Raw genomic sequence first — 19534 nt, 5'->3', positions numbered from 1 at the left:
GCGATTGTGGCATTCTTCTATGACATCAGCCATGACTTTGTTCCTCTGGGGAAGGCAGAGCACCCTCCCATCACAACTGGCCTGTCCTACCCACCAAGGTCCTAAGATCAACAGAGGAGCCACTGTGGCCACCATTCTCTACACACCTGAGCCCCCCATGTAGCTACACCACTTTACAGAGCAGACCACTTCAGTGAAGCTCATGGGCCACTGACAGTCTTTGGGAACTGTTGCTTTAGAGAGTGCTCCGCACATGTAAAAGTGCTGCCAGTGCACCACATTCTGCTTTTTGAGAACTGGCAGAAACGACCTTCCTCAAGGCCATCAGCACATGACAAAACCGTCACAGACCTATGCACCGCTGGGGAAGTGTACTGTTTAGGTGGTACATCATTGTACGGCCACAGAGTCGTGGTTTTACCTTTTAACAAAGACAAGCGCCAAAGGTTATACTCACAGTTCCAGGCCTTGTGAAGTCTATGCTATGCGCTACGCTCTGCCGCATCTGGTTGCTAAATAAACGAACACAAACGCTCTGCAGATCTTCTGGGGTGATCTACCAAAAAAAGGTAACGCATCAAGTCAGTGGGAAATTACATTTTCTTTTGACCTCGGCTACTTATTTGCACAAGGAGGTGCCAAAAGGGACCGAATGCCACCCTGCTCTTATAGGTGTGAGGGCCAAAAAACGGGGGAGGAGAGGCTAGGAATGCTTGAGTCATGTCAGTAAAAGTACGGCAGAACAGCCATTCTGTGCTGTGCAAGATCCCTGCAAAGCGCCTTTTGTGCAAGCCCCACCTTGACTGCCCCCACACCAGAAACCATCTATGTCATGCGTGGGGCAGGGGGGGTGTAGCTCAGACAAAATAGTCTGGTAGGCCAAATCATAGTCTGTGTGGGCCAAGGTTTCTCGCCCCTGCATTAAGCTGTCTGGTCACAACTGCCTCCAATTTCATTTGGCTGATTGCTCACATTGCTGGAAAAAGTCAATAGCTATACAGTCATACAGTGGTACCTCGGGTTACATACGCTTCAGGTTACATACGCTTCAGGTTACAGACTCCGCTAACCCAGAAATAGTGCTTCAGGTTAAGAACTTTGCTTCAGGATGAGAAATCGGGCTCCGGCGGCACGGCAGCAGCAGGAGGCCCCATTAGCTAAAGTGATTCTTCAGGTTAAGAACAGTTTCAGGTTAAGTATGGACCTCCAGAAAGGAATTAAGTTCTTAACCCGAGGTACCACTGTACCTTGCTTTGCAACCAGGATCCGTTCTGGAGCCCCGGCCGCTAGCCAAAAAGGACGCAGGACAAAGCGACGCATCTGCGCATGGGACGGTTTGCGCTTCTGCGCATGCAGAAAACCCGGAAGTAACCTGTTCTGGTACTTCCGGGTTTGCCGTGGACGTTCGCCAGAATGGACGCTAGACGAGGCGGACGTTGACAGAGGTATTACTGTAAAGACCATGTAAAGCTTGAATGAGTTTTAACGTAAGACTCGAACCCTAAGTTGTACTCGGGTCCCACTGGAATCAATGGGGCAAGGTTTTCAGTGTGACCTGACTAAGTCTGGATCTAACCCATAATCACTCTGGACTCCAATACTGTACATTTTTGTTTGTTTGTTTAGGAAGGTTCACATCAATGGATGAGTTTTGCTTTATGCTCATTGAACAGTAATAAGATTTTTCTCCCTCACTTGACTGTCTTAGTAACCCCTTGGGATTTTGGAAGTGAGTCACTGGGAGCCAACTGAACTGGTGCAGCATATTCCGGTTGGCTCCTGCTCTTGTCAGTGGGATTCTGTGCGATGCAGATTCTATTTATTATTAGATTTATATAAACCACCCTGCATCAAAAGATAAAATGCTGTGGCTTTCCTCACCTTGGGATGCGGGGGGGGGGGGGGAGAAGGGCTGGGCTTCATTTAGCCTTTTCTGCCACTGTGATTGTATCATTGTATGAAATAAGTGTATGAAATCCAAGATCACAAAATGCAAAGTCGGATGAGCTCACAGTTCATTTCCAAAACTCCTTTGAATGCAACGCTCAACTAAACAGCACCACCACCTGGTGGAACTAGAACAAAACCATAAACAGATTTGCAAAGAATGGGTGTCCGATTTTCTTGGAGCCCTTGGGACAAGGCTTTTTAGCTTAGAAAAAGAGAAATTGAGAGGAACTAAAATTAGTTAGGGTAAGGAGAAAGTGTATAGGGAGAAGATTTTCTCCCTTTCTCTAGAGCTTGCGGTTATCCTGTTCAGGGATGTTTTTAATGTGTGACATTTTGATGTATTTTAAATCTTTGTTGGGAGCCGCCCAGAGTGGCTGGGGAAACTCAGCCAGATGGGAGGGGTATAAATAATAAATTGTTGTTATTATTATTATTAGCCACTGAAACTGAATGGTGGGAGATTCACGACAGACAAAAAGGAAGCACTGCATCTTACAGTGCATCATTAAACTACAAAACCTTTCTTCGTAGGGAAGTTTTTCCTGCCTCAGTGAACATTCTGGCTGCCCTTTTCTGAACATTTTTGAGCAAACCCATACGCAGCATTCCAAGTGCAGTAACAGCACAGATTTGTCATCACGATACCGGGAGTTTGATTTTCAATCCCGTTCCTAATGGTTCCTAAAATGAAATTTGCCTTTTTCACAGCTGCCACTCACTGGAATGACATCTTCATCTTGCTATTCACTGCAACCTCCATGGTCTCTTTCTTGGTCATTCACTGCCAGTCCAGGCCTCAACCGCATAAATTCCAATTTATGTAGGCATGACACTTCACAGGCAAGAGCCTCCGTCATCAGACCGATCTGAATAAGAAGTATCTGGCAATAGGCAAATGCGGTTTATCCCAACCGCCAAATGTGGATGCTCGCAAGTTCCCCCTTACCATTTTGCCACTGACTGTGGCCTCAAGGGAATCCACCAGCTCAGCTGTGACACCAATGAGGTTGTGGTAGTCGGCTTGGATTTTGTTGAACCGCTTGAGGTAGGTCATGGTTTTGCGTTCAGACTCCACCAGCTGCTGATGTAGCTGCTGCAGCATTTCTGTGGAAGAAAGGGAAATTATGAGCCTTTCCCCCTTACCATCTGCACTGACATACTGAGGACTGGCACACACAATGGCTTGCACATGGTGTTGCTCAGGAATTCTAAGTAACAAAAAAGTGCAGTTTTGAAATCTGTGATTAAAATAAGTGCTGTTTTGAATGGTTCAGTGTGCCATCTCTGCATTTTGAATTGCATTTTAACCTGTATTTTAAATTGGTTTTTCCCCCCTATTATGTTTTTACTGTATTTTTACTGGTGTTAGCCACCCTGAGCCCGACTCTGGCCGGGAAGGGTGGGGTATAAATAAATTATTATTATTATTATTATTATTATTATTATTATTATTATTATTATTATTATCATCATCATCATCATCATCATCATCTCGATCCAAAATGGTGCCTATTTGTAGCTAAGAACAGCCAGAGACTTGCTCCTGGATCTCATCAACCATCATGCAAAATTTGGTCACAGCATCTGAAGAAGATTCCAAATGCATAGTGAACAAACTATATATAACATTTACACGGACACACGGAATATAGAATCATAGAATCATAGAGTTGGAAGAGACCACAAGGGCCATCGAGTCCAACCTCCTGCCAAGCAGGAAACACCACCAGAGCACTCCTGACATATGGTTGTCAAGCCTCTGCTTAAAGACCTCCAAAGAAGGAGACTCCACCACACTCCTTGGCAGCAAATTCCACTGTCGAACAGCTCTTACTGTCAGGAAGTTCTTCCTAATGTTTAGTGGAATCTTCTTTCTTGTAGTTTGGATCCATTGCTCCGTGTCCGCTTCTCTGGAGCAGCAGAAAACAACCTTTCTCCCTCCTCCATGTGACATCCTTTTATAGATTTGAACATGGCTATCATATCACCCCTTAACCTCCTCTTCTCCAGGCTAAACATGCCCAGCTCCCTTAGCCGTTCCTCATAAGGCATCGTTTCCAGGCCTTTGACCATTTTGGTTGCCCTCCTCTGGACATGTTCCAGTTTGTCAGTGTCCTTCTTGAACTGTGGTGCCCAGAACTGGACACAGTACTCCAGGTGAGGAGTGCTGTTGGCGCCTACTTTGGCTAACAATCCAACGTGGTGACAAAAAAGCAGGAGGGAGCACTTACTCAGTTTTGCAGCACCAAGTATAATTGTCAGACAATATCCTCACCGTCATAAGACATAGACCAGGAGAGGGAGAATGTCCTCTGTCACCTCTAGATTACATCACTACCCTAACACTGAAACAAAACATGGGAGAGCGGACAGAGAATATTTGCCTCTAAAACTAGACAATTTAACGGTCTTGCTAGAACATTCTGTCTCAGCAACTATTGCTCAGGACAGTTAAGGTGGCACTTGTAAACAGAGCTGAGTATTTACTGGGGAACATTCAAATGAAAAAGAAAATCACAGAAATCAACTTTACAACAAAGCATTAAAACAGAACCGGTGTTTTCATTTCCCAGATGGAATCACTTCATGAGGAAATACTTGAAAACTCCTCTGCTAGGATATAGCACTGCTTTTAGAAGGTGCATTTGAAGCCATATATATTCTCAGAAATCACCATCCCAGTACCAAAAAGTGATGTATGTTTGCCTCTTCCAACAAACACCCAGCAGTTCTAACCTTTATGGGGGGGGGGGCAATAGGGAGAGAAGCATTGCAACCTGCTTTAGGGTCCATACTGACATACGCAACTTGACTGATGGAAGCACTCACTGTTCCTTACCAAATGGACAATCTTCTCCACGGGTTCTGCTATCTGAGAGCAGAAGTCAGCATTGTACAGCACACCACAGATGTCTGGCAGCTGCACCATCACAAATCCACTCACATCCCTCCCCTCTGGGATGCTTATAGAATCATAGAATCATAGAGTTGGAAGAGACCACAAGGGCCATCGAGTCCAACCCCCTGCCAAGCAGGAAACACCATCAGAGCACTCCTGACATATGGTTGTCAAGCCTCTGCTTAAAGACCTCCAAAGAAGGAGACTCCACCACACTCCTTGGCAGCAAATTCCACTGTCAAACAGCTCTTACTGTCAGGAAGTTCTTCCTAATGTTTAGGTGGAATCTTCTTTCTTGTAGTTTGGATCCATTGCTCCGTGTCCGCTTCTCTGGAGCAGCAGAAAACAACCTTTCTCCCTCCTCTATGTGACATCCTTTTATATATTGGAACATGGCTATCATATCACCCCTTAACCTCCTCTTCTCCAGGCTAAACATGCCCAGCTCCCTTAGCCGTTCCTCATAAGGCATCGTTTCCAGGCCTTTGACCATTTTGGTTGCCCTCCTCTGGACACGTTCCAGTTTGTCAGTGTCCTTCTTGAACTGTGGTGCCCAGAACTGGACACAGTACTCCAGGTGAGGTCTGACCAGAGCAGAATACAGTGGCACTATTACTTCCCTTGATCTAGATGCTATACTCCTATTGATGCAGCCCAGAATTGCATTGGCTTTTTCTTGTTCTTTTCTTCTATTTTTACTAAATTTGTTAGTAAATTTGTTAGTCTATTTTTACTAAATTTGTTAAGTTATTTTATCTTGCCCAAAGAAACTCAAAGCGACTTACAACCAACCCAAAAAACAGAGATACATGAAAACCAAGTAGGGGAACGGAAACACATTAAAAACATCCCACCCACTTCTAAAAGGCCCCAGATAGTTAAGGGCCTGGTTGTAAAGAAAAGTTTTTGAGTGGTGGCTTAAGAGATTTAATGATGGCACCTGGCAAGCGTCCCTGGGGAGAGCATTCCACAAACAGGGAGCCAACACTGAAAAGGCCCGTTCTCATGTCGCCACCCTCCAGACCTCTTGCGGAGGTCGCACACAAACAAGGGTCTCAGAGGATGACTGCAGGGTCTGCATTGGTTTATATGGGGAGAGGTGGTCCCTGAGGAAGGTCTTGAGCTGCATTTCACTTATTTGTTGTTGTTTAGTCGTTTAGTTGTGTCCGACACTTCGTGACCCCCTGGACCAGAGCACGCCAGGCACTCCTGTCTTCCACTGCCTCCCGCAGTTTAGTCAAACTCATGCTGGTAGCTTCAAGAACACTGTCCAACCATCTCGTCCTCTGGCGTCCTCTTCCCCTTGTGCCCTCCATCTTTCCCAGCATCAGGGTCTTTTCCAGGGAGTCTTCTCTTCTCATGAGGTGACCAAAGTATTGGAGTCTCAGCTTCAGTGCCAGTATGGTGTAGTGGTTAAGAGCGGTACTCTCGTAATCTGGGGAACCGGGTTCACATCTCCACTCCTCCACATGCAGCTGCTGGGTGACCTTGGGCCAGTCACACTTCTTTGAAGTCTCTCAGCCCCACTCACCTCACAGAGTGTTTGTTGTGGGGGAGGAAGGGAAAGGAGAATGTTAGCCGCTTTGAGACTCCTTAAAGGGAGTGAAAGGCGGGATATCAAATCCAAACTCTTCTTCTTCTTCTTCAGGATCTGTCCTTCCAGTGAGCACTCAGGGCTGATTTCCTTAAGAATGGAGAGGTTTGATCTTCTTGCATTCCATGGGACTCTCAAGAGTCTCCTCTAGCACCAGAATTCAAAAGCATGTCTTATATATGGCACCAATTGAGCTTTTAATTTCAAGAATATACAAGAAGTGCCTTAAACATTTCTCCCCAATGTCAGACCACTACATCACACTTGCATTTCTTCCCAGAAAATGTACAGAGCCCCTTCCTTAGAGGCAGCTCACTGACCACTTACAAAACCACTGTGACCAGTCTGAATCTCAACCTCCGCCTTCCCCACCAATACTGAACCTGAAACTTTCTCAGCTGTTCAAGTTGCTGCAAAAAGGGGCAAGCAAAAATGAAATCATTACAGTACTAGGCTGGTTTTCAATCTTGCTTCTGTTGACAATGATAAGATAGCACTGGAGAGCTCCTAAAGCTCCAAATCTATTGAAGAAACTCTAAAGTCAGGTCAAAAACAGCTTTCCACTCCCAGCTCTGCTGTTTTAGTTTCATCAGCTTCAGCAGACCAGAAAAATTAAGAGGATTTCCAAGGACATTTCAGTCAAATTTTCCCCCCGGTTGAAAAGCATTTCGTTTTGATTTTGTTCCGACAACAAAATGAACCATGCAACCGCAGCCATCAATTGCCTACCTGGTATTTTGTCCTACACAACTGAAAAACTTGATTTTTCCAGGCTCCCCTAGTCTTGGCAAAGCTCAGAAGGACCTACTGCTTTCTAAACCAGATTTCTTTTGTGCCTCCGGCTTTTATAACTATTGACAAAAACTAAAATGTGATTTTAACAATAGATTGGATGGGAAGGGACATTTTCCGTGAAAAGAGTCACACTATATAGTAGTTATCAAAGAATTAAAAATTACATATACACTTCAATAATTAAATGTGCTTCTGAACATGTTTAAAGGCTTAGTTGGGGCAGCTCCAGACATTAATAAATATTAATGGAAGGATTTCCCTGCTGCATTAGATTAGGAGTCCACCATTTAGTCCAGTGTTGTGTTTGACTGCTTATATATAGTATTTTTATTTTGCTCATCAGCCAAATTTGGTTCTGAGGCTTATTAATGTAAAAGGTGCAATGCAAAAGAAAAATGGATTGGGAGGGAGGAGGAAAAAGCAAACTCACCCACCAATTCCCAGTTGCAATGTTTTTGTAAGTGCTCTTTTTGGAAGCTCAATAGGAGGGAGTGCATTATTTGCTGGGTGGTGGTGTCCGGCAGGCAGGCAGGCAGGCAGGCAGGGTTTTGCCGTCTGGAGCAGATCTGGGCAAGGTGCAGGGTGTGCAAATGGGGGAGGGGGTCCATTGCACAAATGTACATTCTTGTGCTGATGGAACACTTTAACTGGATGCCGCCCAAACATTTTAGCCTCATGTGTAAAAATGCTCAGAGCCTAAATATAATCACCATTTTAATGCCATATGACAGGCATTCTGATTCCAAAAGAGAATATACATGTCATCTCCAGAAAGCCTGCTTATTTACCTTGGCTGCACTGTGCGTTCTCCTTCTGCCGTGGGAGAGAACGAGAGCTAAGGAAAAGAAGCGCTCAGTGAACAGTGAGAGAAAATGGACTGGTGCCTCCTTGATCTCGTAGCACTTTTTAAGGACAAAAAACTCCTGTAAATCCTACAGATGGAGAACCAAGACTCAGCAAGACTACGGTTAGCTCAAAGCCCTGCGAGAACGCTGGTCCACGCCAGCTCCTTCCCACATTTTCTACATCTGGTGTTAAGTGAAAGGTGATGCACTCAACTCAGTTTCAAATCATCTGTCTCCCCAGACTCTCTTGTCGTTCTTATTCTTTTGTAAGCGTCTGATGTCTGCTTCTGGAAAACTTGCAGGGAGTAAGAGGTGGATGTTGTTGACCCAAGCAAGTTTAATGGACCTTTGCATGAAGTCAAGATTTGCCAAACTGCTGCTCTCCAGATGTTTTAGTCTGGTCAGCAATGGTCATGCTGGCCAGGGTTGACAAGAGCTGTAGTCCAAAACATCTGGAGGGCACCACATTGGCGAAGGCAAGTCACCAGAGTTCCAGGAAGAGGAAGGCCTTCTCAACACCTGCCTCTAGGTCCTTGTAATGACAGATGCCAGGGACTGAAAGTGGAATCCACAACTGCATGCAAAGCGTAAGCTGTGATATCTCCACCTGACAGTATTGGCTAATAGGCCCCCATGAATGAAATGAAATTAAGACAAATCAGAGAACGAAGCATGAAGGGTACAAGCTCTTGCGACTGAGGTATGACACAGATGGAAGACATGCTAGAAATTTGCTTTTAAGTGTGGGAAATAACAACTCAGACAAATGCAAGGAGCCTTACACTGGGCCAGGCCACTGGCTGGTTCACCTAGCCTGGCAGACTCTGCTCTGACTGGCAGCTGTTCTCCCTGCTCTCAGTCAGCCCTGCCACTAGAGAACTTCATCCAGTGGGAATTCAAATTTGGACCTTCCGGGTTCAGCTATACAAGATCTAGGTTTCAAACAGAAGTGATCAAAGGGAAAGTGAAACTATTGAAGGCCGCATACAGCATACTGCTAGAATGGGAGACAAAAGATGACGAGGTAAAATCAGTCATGATCAAATGGGCACCAAGATATTATGATGGAAGATTGGGAAAGGTTATGGAAAATTGATTTAAAATTTACAGATTGTTCTTTGTTGAAAGAAAATTATATGAAAATGATATATGGATGGTATATGACACCACTGCAGTTAGGAAAAATGAAAACCAGTTCAAATTTATGTTGGAAGTGTAAGAAAAAGGAGGGGACATTTTACCATATGTGGTGGGATTGTAATGAAATTAAGAATTTTTGGGAAATTATATACAATGAATTGAAGAAAATGTTCCATCTAACATTTGTTAAAAAGCCTGAAGCATTTTTGTTAGGAATTGTAGGGAAAGACCTGCCAAAGAAGCTGAAAAACATCTTCATGTATGCGACAATAGCGGCGAGAGTCTTAATAGCACAAGGATGGAAGACTGAGAAAATCCCGACTAAAGAATTATGGCAAGAGAAACTGATGGACTATGCAGAACTGGCAAAATTGACACATAAACTACGGGACAAGGATAACTGTGACTTTAAAGAGGAATGGGAACCTTTTACAAAGTACCTAAAGACGCAACAAAGTGAACTGGACTCCTTGGCAGGCTTTGAATAAACACTCACAATTTTTTTTATTGATAAAAATTAGTTAGATAAATTAAGGACTTATACAATTCTGTAACGTGCAGAGAATAGTATTTATAGAGAAACCAGAGGGAAGTCGGGGGGGGCGGGGAGGGGGGGTTGTTTATGGGAGGGAGGGGGAGGGGGAAATGAGGGGGGAAATTAAGAATGATATGTTTTAATATGTTTTGTTGAAGTACCTAATAAAAAAATTAAAACAAAAAACAAATTGGGACCTTCCATACGGTTCACTGCTGAGTGACAACCTCTCCCTAAGGATGCAGCAAATTTTGCATAATAAAATGAGGAATGCATTGGGATCCTTGGTTCTTCCTAGGTATGTAAACAAGCCTGAAGGCTTGGGAACTGTCTCATAAAATTCCACCAGACAATGGCTGGGATCTGAGCAGCCAACGGAAGGTTCATGCAGGGACACTTGTCTCAGGCAAAAGCCACTCAATTCTAAATCATGGCAACCCACTATAAACAAACATATAAGTACGTGCCAAACATTTAGAAGTATATACCTTAACTACATGTTTCTCTTTGGAGGGTGAAAGAGAGGGAAGACATACACCAGTGCAGTGCCAGAGGTTTTTAATTCAGCTCTGCCAGTTTAAGCAGTCGTTGAGGTTGGAACTACGTAAGCTACCTCAGCATCATATCTTTGAAAGGCCACCTGCCAGTCCTCTTGTGCAGATCAGGGACAAATAGGCACAATTTATAGCAGAGAGGTTTTTGGTGGGCAGAGGATGGTCAACTTTTTCTTTACAAAAAGGAGGCCTTCTCAGTGGTGGCCCCATGGTTATGGAATCCCTTCCAAATGAACTATGCTTGACTCTAAACCAGGGATGGAGAACCTCCAGTCTGTGAGCCAGATTTGGACTGCGTGGCCATTTCAGTCAAGCCACGCTCACCTGCCCTACACCAGACATCATATTTCAGCTTGGCCAAAAGGGGTTTTGCAGGCACTGCTGACTGCGAGTACCTGCAAAGCACCTTGCACAATGCCTCCCAAGCACTTGGCAGCCAGCTGATTGTCAGGTATGTCAGGTGCTCCGTGCAGGGCGCTTTGCAAATGCTGTGCTCAGTGCTTCCCAAGAGCCTGACAACCAGCTGGTGCTTAGGTGTTTGGGAAGCACTGTGCAAAGCTTTTACAAATCTCAGCTGTCTTACATCATTATGGCATCAGATGATTGACCAGTAAGTGGTCCTGCACACCTGCCAACACTGGTCCACAGGAGGAGATAAAATATCTGACCCACTGGGCCAAAAAGTTTCCCCAGCCCTTGTGTAAGTTGCCCTCAGGTGTTTCATAAAGCATTCAAGGTATGGATGAGGCCCAGATTCTGAAAAGCTTATGCAATGATTAATCAATACAAATATATCTAATTAATCATCTAAAAATACACCAGATTGCAGCCTACTTGAAAGCAGTATAATGCTGATCCCAGCAGAACTTTTCCCCAAGTAAATATACACAGGCTGCAGAGTATCATTAACTGGCTGACAGCTCCACTAATTTCACTGCTCCCCTGAAAGGGATTAAATTGCAGTGAATTATCTTTAGAGCATTTTGCAAAGGATACATAGAGAGTCAGAAGTCTTGGGGTATTGCTGGCTTTTAGAGATGCAGACAGGAATTCTTCCAACCTCATTTTTAGATCAGACTCCCAAGAATCCTAGAAAAGCAACACACAAATCAGAACTGTTTATCAAATATGTACAGCAATTTTCTACAACACATAACAGCATTTTGCAAGCCAAAAAGCGAGGAATATGTCACTTAAAACATGGCTCCTGGTGAAATGCAAAGAATAGCAGGCAATTTAGGATAGTTTTATGTAGAAGAGGCCATGGTAGTTTATTAAGAGGATTGCAAACGTGGATGGGCCACTTAAGCTACAGCAGGGCAATTTTGTAGGAGCAGAAACCACCATGAAGTTTTCTTTTGCAAACTTTGTTGAAATGATAAGAGCTGCACAGAAGCCCTTGCACAGGAAAAAATTGCGGACAATTGTGTATACCGAAATCTAAGTGGATTGTGTCCTAATGAGTCACAGTCTTTAAAGGTCTTAGTAACAGCTAACGTGGATAGGGTACTGTGGTCTCTGTGAGGCTGCCCTTGAAAAATACTTGGAAACTGGTTCAAAACAGATCCATCAGAGTTTGAATTGGGAAAAAGCATATTGAACATATTCTTCCAATATTAAAAAATCTTATCTGGTTACCAATTTGTTCGCAAGTCCAAAAAGTGCTAATTTTAACCTGTCAGACCCTAAACAGTCTGGAATCAGGAGATGGACTCCTATGTATCTAGCCAGCTATTCAGTAATTTTAAGTTCTTGTCCATGTTCCTAAGCCTAGAAAACACGGGACAGAGAAGTTCCCTCCTTGCCCCGCTCCTTTCCCAGGGAAAACCCACTCTTTAGTGCTAAACTGGAGCAAACATCCATCTGAAGAAAACCCAAATTGCTGTTTGCTCCAACTGAGCACTAAAGAGCAGTTTTCCCTGGGGGAAAGCAGCAGGACAAGAGGAAGTGTGAGTCCTGAGACCCAACAGTAGAGCATGTGGGAAAAGGCCTTTCTGGCCACAACACCAGATGCTGAATGCCCTCCAGAGAGAGGTCCTTCACATCCAGTCACAGCTGGCCTTCTGACAAGAAGAGGTGGCCATTTTTGCAGCAGACTCAGCAAGCGGATTTTAAAGGCAATGGAAAGCTTGCACCCTGGCTGTTTTTCTCTCTTGTTTGGCAACTATTTAAACATATTTTGATCCGTCAGGCACCTGGGGTTCTTCAACAATTTTGGGGATTCCACAATTTTTAAGCATTGCTGAGCTAAAAATCAATACTGCATTCCCCACTCCTGACAGAGAAGCCATCATAAATCATTCCTTGTGATTTGGAATATAAGATTAGACCAAAGGCCTCCCTAGTCCAGCATAATGTTTCTTACAGCTTCCTCGCAGGGACTGGTGTCAGCTTCTACGCTGTGGAACTCACTGCCTGCTTACATTTGGTAGACACCTTCACTGGAATCATTTCATTGCCTGCTAAATACCTTTCTGTTTAGGCAAGCATACCCAACATGTAAAGGTGACATGTATTTTAATCTATAATGTTCACTTAGAATATTTGAATATTGGTTTTACTAATTTTGCTTTTTTATAATCTCGTTTTTAAGAATGTGAAAGATTTGTCATGACCATTTTTTAATCATTTATTTTTTCACCTATCTATACTGAAGTGCAGTAACCAACCTTCAACAGTCCCACCCACCCTTAGCAGCATATTTTATTGATAATTTGTATTCTTTGAAAACCCTTAAAGCACTTTGGGCTTTTTTGCAGTTAAGCAGTATAGAATTTCTGTTAAATGAGTAAGATAAACAAATATCCAAATCCTATTGCTGCTGATCCTGAGGGTAGGATTCAGCCACCATGACTAGCAGCCACTCAGTACATACCTGGAAAAGTTCTTTGAAAGATGGGTGGATCATAGGGTTGGGAACAAACGGTAGGGCATAGAATGGAAGGAACTCTGTAGTTTGGCTCAGTGCTGCCCCTTTGGTCTCCAAATAGGTTTTAAAACGTGCAACCCTTTCATCCAAAGCTGCTTTGTTCTAAAAAACAACGAAGAAACACAAGTCAGCAACCTGGAAAGCAGTATGACGGAACTCGCGGTGGGCATCTTGGTTTTATATATCGCTTGGTGTAGAGGCCTCCAAACTTATTTTATCCTCAAACACCACACCAGATGCTTGGGTTCTACGCGAGTCACTCTTTCCCATAAGCAATGTGCATGGAACCACGACAGCATAAATGGAGGAAGCAGATCGCACTACTAAAGCACAGGGGCTGCCTAGCTACCAATCAGGAAGTCCACCATTCCAATCTCTCTCATCTACCACAAATTCACTACATGGACTTAATTAGTCTCCCTCTCTTAGCCTCAGTCCCCTCAACTACAAATGCAGTGTTAATCAAAAATTCTGGGTTGTTGGAAGCATTACTAAGATAATACACGTCAAGTAAGGTAAAGGTAAAGGGACCCCTGACCATTAGGTCCAGTCGTGGCCGACTCTGGGGTTTCGGCGCTCATCTCACTTTATTGGCCGAGGGAGCCGGCGTACAGCTGGTTATGTGGCCAGCATGACTAGGCCACTTCTGGCGAACCAGAGCAGCGCACGGAAACGCCGTTTACCTTCCCGCCGGAGCAGTACCTATTTATCTACTTGCACTTGACGTGCTTTCGAACCGCTAGGTTGGCAGGAGCAGGGACCGAGCAACGGGAGCTCACCCCGTCGCAGGGATTTGAACTGCCAACCTTCTGATCAGCAAGCCCTAGGCTCTGTGGTTTAACCCACAGCGCCACCCGTGCAACAAACCTAAAAGACTATGTAAATCCTAAGTATTATTAAACACAACTACTGTGTTTTCTTCTGCAACTTGCATCTAGCCCACTATCAAGTTTCTACTCTCTGGCGTTTTTCTGGTTTCAAAAACAGCACAGCAGTCTTCCGGCGAAACCAACAATGGGATTTTTTTTTAGTATTATTTCAGATCTACTGGGAGCAGTAGAGATGCAGTGAGTATTTTGTTCCCCAGCTTTTTTGACAAAGTATCTTTAAATACCTGCAATTTTGAGTAGCCAGAAACACAGTAACACCTGTCCAGCAGTTTAAATTGAGCAGGGACCCAAACAAAGAGAAAGCAAAGGATCACACAGCAAGACTCTCTATTTCTAGAAGACATCAATTCTCACCTATTAAATACTGCAGGCAGCCTGCAGGTGATCTTATTGAGCCATCCAAACTGACTCTTCAGAACCACTGGGATATTTTGGTGCTTTATTGCCAAAACAGACTGCCCTAATTTTTTTACCTGTGTGCTACACAAGTACTATTAAGCTTATATAGCTTCCTTTCAAACTAATCCTAAACAGTAGGTAAAAACTTTATCTGTCCATTGGTCACTGCTGAGCAAACAGTGACTGCTGTGGAGACACATTTACCTAACCATCTTGCCATGCGGGAGGGCATGAAGGAGCAAGAATTTGGGAATGCAGCTCACCCAAAAGTACTTTACACTTGCATAAAGGGCGACAGGACTTGGTGAAATCCTTTGCATGCTGTGTTCAGTGCGGCTTATTCCCTAGTGTGTTTAAGAGTGCATTGTAAGGTTTGTTAGGTAAAGGAACCCCTGACCATTAGGTCCAGTCGTGACCGACTCTGGGGTTGCGGCGCTCATCTCGCTTTATTGGCCGAGGGACCCAGCGTACAGCTTCCGGGTCATGTGGCCAGCATGACTACGCCGCTTCTGGCGAACCAGAGCAGCGCACGGAAATGCCGTTTACCTTCCCGCCGGAGCGGTACCTATTTATCTACTTGCACTTTGTGCTTTTGAACTGCTAGGTTGGCAGGATTTGTTTGTTACTCACATGGTAAACCCATGGTTTCGAGGATCAGGACTGGGCACCATGGAGACTAAGGTCTATGTACTCACTTCTCTCCTTATCCACAAACCAGGATGCCCCACCAGGATCAAACCATAGTCTGGGAAATCTGTACCATCAAAACATTAATGGGTAACTATCTGCTTCTGCCTACCAACTATTGTTGGTAGGCAGAAGCAGAAGCTTCTAATCTCCTCCTCTCCTACACGCAAGAAGGGGAGGAGTAAGCCCATAAGCCTGTGGCTAGCAGCCATTCATCCTTGAATGCAGTCTAGATCTAGACTGAACCATTATGAACTGCAGGTGAGAGCTCCCAACTGAATGACCCTAAAAATAAAAAAATCCCTCTACAAAGAAAACCAAAATGTCAGGGTTAGCTAGAACCCTTCTCTTTGACATCTAATTTTCTCTATAGAGGGGTTTTTAATTTTATTGTTTGTATAGAGGAGCACACAGTCAGAAGATCTAGCTTGGACACTTTAACCATCTTAGTGAGAACTACGCGAAAGCCACAAGCCTAACTGAAACTGGAAAAGGGGTGAAACCAATGGGTTATTTATCTCAGCTGTTGACTGAATCACAGTCTTCTCCACTCACTTAAGAAAAGATAAGAGTAAAAATCTACAAGGACAAATTTATTTAACAATGAAACATACAGGTTTTCCTACACTGTGCTTTAACAGGTAGATGGCAAAATAGATGTGAAGATAGAACTCTAGCTTCTGAGCAACAGCTTCATTGTCTCGGATTGAGGAGGGAATATTTTCTTCCCACAGTTCAAAGAAAACATCCTGGTCTCCGTCAGTGAAGGATGTTAGTAGATCCTTCCAAAGAGAAGAAGAAAAGAGAGAAGTTAAGTATTTATTAATATCTCACTTCCTATGCAATGTTAAAGATGTAATCACTTATACTGAAACTGTTCAGTTCCAGAAAATCCCCTTCCGAGATTCTTCATGGACCAATCTGCTCAACAGCATAAATAAAGGCTGATCAAGGGCACCTAAGTCAGGGCACCATTTCTGTGCCAAATCCAAATAGTACAGGGGCTTGACAACCATATGTCAGGAGTGCTCTGATGGTGTTTCCTGCTTGGCAGGGGGTTGGACTTGATGGCCCTTGTGGTCTCTTCCAACTCTATGATTCTATGATTCTATTCTATGATTCTAGGTAGCAGAATGTGGTACAGGCACTTAAGAAACCGGTCAACCACTTAACAAAAATGTTCCTCACCCCTACAGTACATGCTCACAATTACTATTACTATTACCATTATTATTATTATTAATTAATTAATTAATTAAATTTGTTTACCACCTGAAGATCACTACTTGGCAGAACTTAGGAGTGGGCTTTAAGTGATGAGTGAGGACATCCCAAATGGGAATCCCTTCCAGCATGGACAGGGGAAAGCAGATTTGAACTAAGGGATCACACTCAATGTGGCGAGGTGTGGACTACCACAGGCAAACCTGAGCAGAAAAAAAACTTGGATTTTATCTCTAATAGGGCTCCCATATAGATGAAGCACTAATTTCACAAAAAAGAGAAATGTTACCTGAATTATCAGAGCCTTGGAGTCCTTCACTGAACTACCCCCAGTTTTAGGTAATGGTTTCCCTTTTATTTTGCATTCCTTTGTAAATGTTTTCACTGTATCTTCAAATTCTGCAAACTCCAAATACTGCAAACAAGAAGTTAGAAGAAAATCTGCAGTAATTCTCATTAAAAGACAAGCAGCAATGGATTAAGGCAACAGAACAGAAACCTGTTTGGATGCCTGACCTTTGATAGCTAGAAAACTGGACAAAGCCATAGCAATACACATGACTGGGCACTAGAAAAACATGACCTCCATATCAACCTATACATTTTCAGACTTATTGTACGTGCACACAAATTCTATGGATAAGATAAGTTCAGAGCATGATGTCTATACAGACCAGTCTAATGATTCACTTCCAGTGACTGCATTGAGGTTTGTATATTGACCACTGAGGGTTGAAATGTGTCTGGTTCTCAGTATTATTGCTGGTCATAAGAGGTTTGGTTTTCAGGATTACTGTTGGTTCTTTGAATTAGATGACTGCATTTCAGACTCCATTTATATGTTATAGGCCTCATATATGTTCCTATTTTGGGAACGATTAAAATACCATATTTATATATATTGCAGTAATCGTCTGCATTCCCCACCACCACCCAATTTTCTGCCTTAAACCTACTTTTTGAGGTTCAGTTCTGTATTTTCTATTATTTGTATCTTGATTATCTTTTCAAGAGACGTTGTAGGACGATTTCGCATCAACAAAAATTGTGCTGATTTAATGTGAATTTTACTATCTAACGAGACCATTGATCCATAAAATGAAAGCAAAAACCAATGTACTGTACGTACCACAAAATAAATAAGACAGTAATGTAGATGATAAAAATTAAAATCACATTTTTTCTTAAAAACAACAACAAAACGAAACAAAAATTGTGCTGTTTACTTTTTAAGGTTTGATGTTTTAATATGCTTTTGACTGGCAACCCAGCCAGGTGAGCAGGGTACAAATAATAAAATTATCATCATCATCATCATCTCAGCAATTCTGGACCAAACTGCACAAGTTCAGCAAATGTTAAACAAGCAGTCCCTTCGAAGAGAAAAACATACCTCCTTCACCATTCCAAGTAGCTCCGCTTCGTAAGCGAGCACGTCTCCCATCATAAATGTCGGGCGACTCTTGTAGTACCGCAACCTGCAATTACAATGTGAAGGGCTATAAAAAACAGCACATAAGAAATAAAGCGTTGCTTTCAATCAAAATTAGCTTTTCCAAATCATAAAAAATGATCTCGTTTCAGAATCCAGCATCCTGCTGGCAGCTCCTGACAATTCTTTATTTTTATTTTTGTAAATCTATTTATTTGGGTTTTTCAAATTAAAATTTTACGCACAATAACGTATCTACATGTTAGAAACAAGATTCCACAGAATCTCCTGGACTTTCCTCCTCCCCTTTGTGGCTTCTATTGTTAGTCCTTTCCTCCTGCATCATTTATAACAATCCAAATCTTTTGCATCTCCATTATGTCCATAATTCACCATTAAACTACAAGTGTTATTCCAATCCCACTAACGATTTTAGCTTTTTACAATGGTTTTTAAGATAGATTATAAATTTCCCCATTCCTTATGAAAATCCTCCTGACAATTCATATTGTCAGGCTGACCCTCCTCCAACCATGTGTGCCAATGGGTGAGCATGTTCTCCCTGACTAAAGTCTAGTCCCATAACCATAGCCAGGGGATTGATTGCGGCTTGAGCTGGCCATTACATTCTGACCCATTCTGACCCTCCCAGCTACTGTTTGGAGTATCAGAATGTGCTTCGGGTTGACGAGCTCTTCCCTCCACCTGTCAACACGCTGCTCTGTGGCCGGGTTTCCTAGAACCAGCTGCAGAGTTGGAAGGGACCCCGAGGGTCATCTAGTCCAACCCCCTGCAATGCTGGGATCTGTAGCCCAAGGGTGGAGCTCGAAAACCCACCACCCTTGCCTGTTGCAGGGGGTGCAAGCTGCTCCCAGGCTGCAGCTTCCAGAGGAGGTCCTCTACGACTTTCCAAGCTTGGCTGCAGCACCATTTCTGCACAGGCAGAAACCCAACAGGTGAGGCTCTGCTCCGCAGAGAGAGGCTATACCTCACCTGTTGAATTTCTTGCCCGTCATGGAGCAGTCTTGAGGCGAGAGGAAGGGGGCGGGAAAGGTGCCTGGAGAAAACCAACACCCCTCTGAGCATGTGCAGAGTGCTTTTCCCTCTCCCCCCCCCACGTCACAGCCACCGGGGTCTGCAGCCCGCAAGACGCAGCTTTCTTTCGGGAAACCCTCTCCTGCTCCTGCTCCCAATTCCCTCGGGCTTCGGGCTAAGGGAAACCCACCGACCCGGCTTACCTGCTCCGCTTCCCGAGGCTTCGGAGAGGAGTAGGCCGCGCTCCCTCTCCCCGTCGCCTAGCAACGGCAGTCCCGCTCCGGCCCCTCCCTTCGGGCTTCCAGCGGGTTGAAAGCCACGCGGCTCCTCGGAACCAATGGCAAAGGAGCGCTGCGTCACGTGGGCCTGTCAGCCAAACAGAGGCCGGGAAGAAGGTGGGGAAAGAGGCGTCCTAGCAACGGGCTGGCTCAGGGGGAGGAGGGGAGAGAATGCTGCGAAGGCAGGAGCCCCAGAGGGATGCTGGGAAATTGCCTCTTCCCAAGGATGCTGGGAAAGAAGGGCATGATGGGAAATTCCCTCCCAAAAGGTTCTGGAAAGATGGGGCAGTGAAGGGGCAGCCATTTTCTCACTTGGGCACAGATACTTTTAACTTTAGAGTGTTTTAA

The 19534-nt window shown here is 44.1% G+C and overlaps 1 protein-coding gene across 7 annotated transcripts in view; it reads right to left on the bottom strand.

Moving 5' to 3' along the window:
* ARMC9 (armadillo repeat containing 9) overlaps positions 1 to 19534 on the bottom strand; it is an 89990-nt gene extending 70456 nt beyond the window's left edge. For 2 of the 7 annotated variants that reach the window (XM_083442057.1, XM_083442059.1), the window contains exons 1-9: positions 18867 to 18891; positions 17835 to 17919; positions 16731 to 16856; positions 15832 to 15999; positions 13188 to 13343; positions 11309 to 11401; positions 8027 to 8051; positions 2897 to 3054; positions 458 to 556 (exon numbers count right to left, since the gene is read on the bottom strand). In XM_083442057.1, the coding sequence (XP_083298183.1) occupies positions 458 to 556; positions 2897 to 3054; positions 8027 to 8051; positions 11309 to 11401; positions 13188 to 13343; positions 15832 to 15999; positions 16731 to 16856; positions 17835 to 17919; positions 18867 to 18889 (933 nt within the window). In that variant the 5' untranslated portion in view covers positions 18890 to 18891. Of the gene's footprint in view, positions 1 to 457; positions 557 to 2896; positions 3055 to 8026; positions 8052 to 11308; positions 11402 to 13187; positions 13344 to 15831; positions 16000 to 16730; positions 16857 to 17834; positions 17941 to 18866; positions 18892 to 19002; positions 19083 to 19111 lie in introns of those variants that run through there. The other 5 variants (XM_083442060.1, XM_083442062.1, XM_083442063.1 and 2 more) reach the window with 5 other exon arrangements.

Source organism: Podarcis tiliguerta (assembly GCF_965153285.1).
Source record: "Podarcis tiliguerta genome assembly, chromosome: 5".
In the NCBI taxonomy this organism is placed as follows: Eukaryota; Metazoa; Chordata; class Lepidosauria; order Squamata; family Lacertidae; genus Podarcis; species Podarcis tiliguerta.
The sequence above is the reverse complement of the archived record's forward strand: the minus strand, read 5'-3'. Positions and strand labels throughout refer to the sequence as shown.